General features: G+C 31.0%; 1 protein-coding gene across 1 annotated transcript; it reads right to left on the minus strand.

Moving 5' to 3' along the window:
- Positions 1 to 439: 439 nt before the first annotated feature.
- On the minus strand, positions 440 to 8405 carry LOC136208358 (GDSL esterase/lipase EXL3-like). The gene is made up of 5 exons (XM_065999203.1): positions 8103 to 8405; positions 5700 to 5830; positions 5395 to 5622; positions 2212 to 2467; positions 440 to 850 (listed from the first exon to the last, which is right to left on the minus strand). Exons 1-5 carry the CDS (start codon positions 8356 to 8358, stop codon positions 657 to 659), a joined length of 1065 nt encoding a protein of 354 aa, XP_065855275.1. The 5' UTR covers positions 8359 to 8405; the 3' UTR covers positions 440 to 656.
- Between the last annotated feature and the right edge of the window lie 417 nt (positions 8406 to 8822).

Below are 8822 nucleotides of genomic sequence, written 5' to 3' on the forward strand. Positions count from 1 at the left end.
TTTTTTTAGCTCGGTTAGATAGTTGGATTTGATTTCTGGGTTTGGTACTCCATCTTATTTTATTTCCTCGGCTAGTTAGGAATCATATGGTAGTGTCTCCTGCTTATTAGTAATTGTGTGCCTTTGTTACAGGATTTAGATAACTGTTCGATCTTTTTTGTTAATCGTTCATCGAACTCAACAACTCACTGTCTTGTTCAGACTGTTAGTTCCAGGACTGTTCGCGGAGGGTGTGTCTGTTCATCTCCTTTCGTTAACGATGGCATTCTTTCAAATTTAAGTTAACAAGACTCATTTATTTAAAAAAAACGTATAAAAATATAATAAAATACAAATTATATAAATACATAATAACAGTCGTATTTAAAAAGAAAAAAGTAAATCACATCACATAAGAGAAAAGTATGAGAAATGGAAGGCAAAAAAATAAGCAACATTATAACTCCAATATGTAAAATTTTGGTATATATATGCAATTGCATTGCAGATGAATATAACTAATTAGAACATTTGTTTATAACATATAATGATGAAATTATTTTCTCGTGATCTTAAACAATAAGAAAATTTCTACAACTCTGTATGAGATCATTCAAGTGATCTAACATAATAAAATGAATTGATCCCGAACTACAGTAGAATTATTAGAAAATATATTAGAGCATACTCCGAAGATCTGTAAGAAGCATATTAACAAGTGTTCTATAAGCCGTCTCAGTAGGATGAAAACTATCCCAAAATATATATTTAGTGTCATCTTTGCAAGTTAATGGGTCATCAAAACTGTTACAAAGAAGTGTTACTTCTACTTTTCCTGTTCCACAACACCCTTTATTTGCAACCTCAAATCCTGCATGGATATGAAAGTAATCTTAATTATAAACATTTGATTATGTTTAAATTAAGGATTAAATGTCTATTTCGTTGGTTGTAATATCCAAAATCTTGTCATTTATCTACTATGATATTATTTAGTGACATTTTCTTTCTGATGTATACCACATTTAACCTATTTTGAATAAAAAGTAAACTGATTTGTTATGTCTTGCCACATAACACAATTGTTAACACGTAATATGTACATATGACAAAAAAAATTTCTATATAGACTTAATATATGGATAAATAAGAAAAAAATTAATTCGTTATTAATCCACGTATCAAGTTTAGGGTGAATAATTTATTAGTCCATATATTTTTATCTAACACGTTGTTTAGTCCTCATATTTTAATAATATACTATTTAGTCCTTAAGTTTTGTTCTATTTAACAGTTTAGTCCCTCTATAAGGGACTAAATTGTTTAATAATTCAAATGTTTGATGAATTAAACTGTTAAATAGAACAAAAGTTAATATCTAAATAATGTATTATTAAAATACGATTACAAAACAGTGTGTTGGATAAAAATACAGTAAATGATAAATTATTGACCCTTAAGTCTATATAGTAAAAGGTAAAACAATTGCTACGTGTGACACATGTCAAAAACTATGACATGTAACAAAACTTAACAAATCAGTTAATTTTTCGTTCTAGAAGAATTAAATGTTACATATGAGAATACTTTAAGAGACAAATGTAAGCAACTAATACCACAATGAAATATAATATTTAGGGATTAAATTCTCGATTCCCGCTCCTCGACCTATTGGGAATTCCTCATTCCCAAAACCTAAACAGGAGCAGTTTTATCTCTATCCCCACCTTGCAGGAAAATCCCTGTCTTCGTGGGATCCCCATTCCCAATTTCATTATGTTTTTTAATATATATAAAACTTTTATTCTATTTTCTTGACATTTGACATAGTATAACGACAAATAATAAGATTAAGTTTGAGTTGAGTGATGGAAATAAAAAAGAAAATTGACATAACCTAATACCTCTAAAAAAACACAATAAATAAATGTTAAACATGGAATTAATCAAGGAATCCACCAGTATTCCATGGAGGCATAGCAGGGACGGGTACAGGAATCTCCACGGCGTGGGGATACCAGTCCCCGCTTCTGGGAGGCAAAACAATCCTATCCCCGCCTTGCGAGGATTCTAATGGGAGATTTCCCGTCTCATTGCTATTTTTAGGGATGCAATGTAGCTGGGATTCCTAGTCCCTATCCGGACGGACTCTCCCAATGGGAACAGAGAATGCCCTACAAATAGGGGACTTAATGGTTAATCAATTAAAAGTAAAGAAGATGAATGAATTACCGTATTTAGCAGGGTTTTCGATGAGAGAACGCAAAGGATTGTAAATGTCAAAGTAGAGGAAAACGGCACCGGATAAAGTAGAATTGAGAGAAGAAATAGCAGAGACAAGCTTAGAATTGAAAAGAAGAGCAGCTTTATTTGCATCTTCAAAACAATTTCTTTGTAAACCACCTCTTTGTGTTCTTTGTGATGGAACACATCCTATTATTGGTATACTTAATATTCCAAATCTTCTTGCTCCTAGCCCATATAGATCCTGTCATTTCAACCATAATAAATTACTATTAATTTATATTAAACATTTAATCATAATATTTTCAAATAAAATTAATTTTAACTATATCTTACTGAAATTTTGACTAAATCGGAGTCAAATATTACCAAATAATATATTAGGGGTCAAAACCCTACGTTTTGAATAGATAAAGGACCATATAGTGTTTTAAACCGTTTATTTTATGGTCACACACATTCTCAATTTTCTAGTTGCTTCTTATTGCTTATTCCATTTTAAAATAATTGTCACATTTGACCAAATCACACGTTTTAAAAAAATGATTGATTTACATTAAATTTAGGGTAGGGTTTAAAAAAACTCACGTGCTTTTACTTTTTTTTTTGTCAAACTAGTATCTGTAAAAAAAAATTTGTTCAAACGGGGACTGAGATTTTCGTTTACTAAAAACGATGATCGTTTAGTTTGACACTATAAAAATAACCGTTAATGACCTTAAAATGGAAAATTCCAAAATTAAAATTGTTTAGTACTACATTTACTATAAAACCAAAATTTTTATTTTTCAATTTTTTTATTTTCGAAGATTTCTCTCTCTAAACATTCATTTTTCATCTCCTTACCAAATAATACGTAAATCACCTCAAAATTAACAAATTAAACAATTAGAGTTGCTTAGAATATCATCAAGTCTTTAAATTTTTCGATTTTAAGGTCATTGATTTTATGATTTTAGTAAATAAAATAAGTTAATGTGTACTAAATAGCAACAACAGTGAAGTTAATGTCTACTAGATATTAGCAACAATAAGTGGTATAATATGTTAAGAGCACATTGAATTTGAAAAAACGCTTATTCACTTGTGAATTTACAAAGTTTTTTATTAACTATATAAATTTATTTAAAATAAATGTTACTGCCTCATTTCCATAATATAAGTCATTCTAGAAATTTTCACATAAATTAAGAAATACAATTAATATAGAGCCTAATTAATGAATTTTACATTGGTTAACTTAAAAAAAAACTCTCTCGTGTAATGGTTGGTCAATAAATATTGGAATGTTAAAAAACACATAGATCAAGACAAAAAAATTTAATGGTTCGACCAAAAAACTAAATTAAAAATTTTTGGAAAACCAAAATGACTTATATTTAAAAAAAAAAATCACTTTCTAAAACGACTTATATAATAAGACGGAGGGAGTATTATTAACTATCGGGAAATAAAAAATGACTCCCATTATTGTTATATCCAATCATGAATAATGTTTGGGAAAATTAGAGGCAGTGGCTGTACGGAAACTTGTTAAATTAAAACTATTTTACCGACATACTATATACATACCATAAATTCTCATAAATACATATGCTGCTTCTGCAGTACTATTAAAAACCCTTTTATATTTTCAATTAAATCATATTCCATATATATCAGTACACTCATAAATTCTAATTTTAATATATTCGTCCTTCAAATATTTTCTAATGCCAAATTATAAAATATATTTGTTTAATTTGTAGTTAAAAAAAATGAAGATAAAAGGTGGATAATCCCTCAAAATTTTTTGTTACTTTAATATAATTTCAATGAAAATATTTAGTTTAAAATTAGTCTATTTGTAATACTCTGTTTAATTTGACATAATTAAATGAAACGGTAAATAGAACACACATTCTGTTTTTATTTATTGATATGATATTAAGTTATTTTGAGCTTTTATTAGAAATATCTATCATGATTCGAAGATTTCAGATGGGTCTTAGCCCAGTCAGGATTGTAATGATGTTTAGTCTGGACCGAAGCTTGACTGAAGCCAAAGCTTTGGGCACCTTAATATAGCTGAAGGTTGTCTTCGGAGGAGTGTTTGGGGACACGTGGACCAATCAGAACGCCGGATTCTAAACACACGCTCATCACTTTCACAAATATATTGGCACGCAAAGATAGGGTCATAGGGCCTATCATAAACCACCACGTGTCCAAAATACATCTCAAATATTTATAAATAGCAGAGGTATTTCAGGACTCCAGATATCTGATTTCTTAATCATATAACTTCATTTCTTTAGTTTGATAATCTATGTAATATCACTGATTTTAGTATTAGAGAGGGTTTGTCAGACTCCGCCCCCTTTTCTGACTGTTATTGTAATTTCAGGTGACCAGAACTTCAGTTAAAGATCAATCATCAAGAAATACAATAACATTTATTTAAAAATAAATTAATAGAATATATTAATAAATTAATTAGTAAATCCTATATAATTAAATACTGTAGTATTTAAAGATAGGAGGAGCTTCTATTTTTTTTATTTTACTTTATTGACAACGATAGAGGTAATTAATTTATCTTTACAATTATAAAGATACTTTATTTTATTTTATTAACATCGACTTCTCCGATAAAAGTTCAAAACCACACAATATAAATAGGGCAAACCCAAAAAAAATTACAGGGATTGAAATTTTAACGGAGATTACTGGTTAGATTAAGGGGGTCACATGGGGATTTTGACAGGTCAAAATCCTCCTCACCATACTAAAATATATTTTTAACTGTTCGGGGTCAAGGTCCCCCAAACTACACGTCGGACCGTCCTTTATAAAAAAAATACTAAAATAAGTCAAAAGCTAAATAAAGTTTGAAACATATTGATGGAGATGCACAACAATCAACAGTTCGAAGCAATCTAAGTATAGCCTTAATAATTGAAGAAATTAAACTTACAAGTCTCATCAAAAATTAATGTGACAATGAGATGTTACCTAATTTTGTACTCTGTTTATTTCATGTCCTTGTATAAATTTAATTAAATAAGGTCACACGTGTAATAGGTCCAATTATATATGCATAGTGTCAATAACTAGATAAAATTTAATAAGTCCAGATTTATCGGTGAATCATTCAAAATCAGGTGAGTGCACTGGAGTTTAATAACGTACCTTAATGAAAGTTGAAAAGGCCGAGATGAGGAAATCGGTGTAGGAATTAATATCAACTCGCAAAGATAAAGTACCAAAATATGTATTGAGAAGATCGTTAGTTCCCGTACACAATATGTATGCACTTTTTGATACAATTGTTGAGCTTCTTTCTTCTCCGACTGCTGCTTTTATCTTTTCTTTGTATTCTTTGAAGAAATTCAGTTGATCCCCTAACGTAAATGCATTCTGTTTCAAATCAAAATCATTTAGCGACTAGAAAAATCAGCTTTTAATATAAAATTCGGCTAATAGAGCATATGTACCGCAAAAACATTAGTCATAGGATCAAAACCATTTCCACCGGAGGCGAAGACAACACCGGTAAGAAGGTCTTCTGTTTTCAGATTTGGATCTAGATAAGCCGGTAATATCTCCTTCACTCCAAATGCTTCAGCTGATAATATATCAATTTCTAGATTATTAATTAATTAATTATAACTTACTAAAAATAAATATATATTTTAATTTCGTAATAAATATATAATATTTTATTTATAACAAATTATAAAAATCCTGCTTCGACCATAATAAATTAGATTTTATATGACAATTATTTTTAGTTGCGAAATTCTATAATAATTTTGGGACGGAGCTAGCCCAGGGTTCGGGAGCCGACCTCCAACTGCTAGTTCTATCCATGAATAGGGCTGGTGCAGCCCCTTGGCTGTCTTCTAATAATTGTTTATATAAAGATATGGGTATAATTTCAATATTTTAATTTAGTTGAGTTGTTAAAATGTTTGCATTAATAATATGTCATAAATTGTTTCAAAAAAAAATATGTCATAAATTTATGTGTCTTTTATTTATTTGAATTGTTTTATTATCCAAACGGATGAAGAAGTAGATGGAGATGTTGCTCATAGGATTAAAGCTGGTTGGTCGAAGTTGAAGAGTGCTACGGGTTTCCTTTGTGACCCCGGCATGCCTAATAGATTGAAGGGAAAATTCTACCGGACGGCAATTAGACTAGCATTGTTATATGGTACGGAGTGTTGGCAGTGAAACACTGCCACATCCATAAAATGTCGGTGACGGAGATGCGTATGTTGAGATGGATGTGTGGTCATACGAGAAAGGATCGGGTGAGTAATGAAATAATTAGGACAACAGTAGGGGTCACATCTATTGAGAATAAAATGAGAGAAAACCGACTAAGGTGGTTTGGCCATGTGAAACGTAGAGCGCTTGATGCGCCAGTTAGGAGAACCGAAGAGTGGCAAAAGGATATAGTGGTGAGGGGTAGGGGAAGACCTAAGCAAACTTGGAGGAGGGTGATCGAGAGTGATATGAGTTTACTGGGAATTGAGGAAAATATGGTAGTGGATAGGACGGAGTGGAGGGAGCGAATTTGTGTCGCTGACACGACTTGATTTCACGGTTTTATATGATGGTTCATGTTAGCCGACCCCGAATCATTTCGGGACTAAGGCTTTGTTGTTGTTGTTGTTGTTTTTTTTTTAAAATAACTACATTACTATATTTTTTTTAAGAAAATTATATTACTATTATTAATTATTATTTATTTATTTTTGAAAAGAAAAGACCATGCATTAAATAGAATCAGAATACAAGGCTTGAACAATGAAATCTGTAGGACTAGTTACGTCACTCCATCAGTCCTGACATAAAATAGGGTGTCCTTGCAAATTCATGGACAACACTATTCGCAGAACAACTATAAAAAATGATACTAACATCATTAAATGAATGAATTAACCTATTACCATCATCAAGAACAAAACCGTAATAAGACCTGAAGGCATGTTGATTAAGATCTAAAACCACCACATCTGCATCGGTTTCAATAAGACAGTCGTCCATAGAGCATCAAGTGAGAGGGAGGTTGATTAAAATCAAATTCAACTCATCTTTTTTTTTTTCAAAATCAATTTTTTTTTTTTGAATTAAATTTTAATTCATGAAAGCTGAGAAATTTATAATAAAAAAAAGAAATTAGCGTTGAACTTATAAAAAAATATCTACGTTGAAAATATGTTTACGCTTTTGGGTTGTGCATTTTTAATTTTTTTAGTCCCAAACAGTGAAACGATAAAGTTTTAATATGCTAGAGGCCAAGATTTTTTTTGTCTTGGCTTCCAACTTCATAAAGTTGGCTCCGCCATTAGCCATCAGGGCCGGTCCTGGGCATAGGCCCGGGGCGCGCCGGCCTAGGGCCCAGGACTGGAGGGATCCAATTTTTTTTAGATTTTATATGTATATATGAAATTTAATTTTTTTTAATATAACTAGTGATAAAATTATATAGGATGACCTATTTCTTTTCGAGACCCTATTAATAAAAAAAATTAAAAAACTATTTTGTTATGTATAAATTTTTTATTATTAAAAGGGTCATTGTTACTTATTTTGTCTAAGGCCCCTAAATTGTCAGGACCTGCCCTGTTAGTCATACGGTAAAAATCGGCCCATTAAGTGTGGATTTTCTGACTCCACCATTCCAGTGGACAGGGTGTAATGAACCGGACCAATGGAAAAGATCATTTTACTTGGAAACGAGTGGTGTAAAGAAAATATCGAAAAAAGATGATTCATATCATTTAACTTGAAATGAGTGGTGTAAAGAAAACAATTGTATAATCCAATGAACCGGGATGATAATAGAATTTCTCGAATAAGAAAAAGAATTGAAGTTTAGAGAGTACCTATAAAGTCGGAGGGAACTTTGCCGTTGCTAAAACGTCCGGTGGGTTTTCCGGCGATGAAATCTCTGCCGTAAGGTGGGAAGTTGCACTTAGCAGGAGTTTGGATATTGTTGTTATTACCAGTATCAACAACAGAATCACCAAAAACAAGAACTGCTGGAATCTTTTGATTCATATAAGTAATTGCAGCATCACAAACAACAAACCCCCAAAATATCACTAAACATATAAAACTCTTCTGACTCACAAAATTCATACTGTTTTCTTTTTCTTTTCTTTCCTTTTGTTTTGCCAAATGATTAATGTTTTGATTTGATGCAGAATGGAAGGTAGGCCTTTATATTAATTTGCTTCCAAGTGGATCCCCACTGCCAAAATAAGTAGGTCAAACTAAAAAAAACAACAACTAACAGTTGCCGAAAATGAAGACGCGCTCTGTCACGTGTTAAAGAAAAAATGTCAAATAAACGAACTTCTGAAAGTTCACGAAACAGTTGAAGTTTTGGGGTTTAATGAATGCAGTCGGATAGGAATAGGGGGTTGTTGAAAAATTATTGGGTAAGAATAGAGAGTTATTGAATGTAATTGGACAAGAATATGAATCATTTAGAACTTTTGAAAATTCAGGGATGTAGTTGAAATTTTGAGTCAACTACTGAACATATATGTATTAAGCTAAAAAAATGTGAGTAGTTTACCTTATTTACATGGTTATTTCAA

Source organism: Euphorbia lathyris, chromosome 10, assembly GCF_963576675.1.
Source record: "Euphorbia lathyris chromosome 10, ddEupLath1.1, whole genome shotgun sequence".
In the NCBI taxonomy this organism is placed as follows: Eukaryota; Viridiplantae; Streptophyta; class Magnoliopsida; order Malpighiales; family Euphorbiaceae; genus Euphorbia; species Euphorbia lathyris.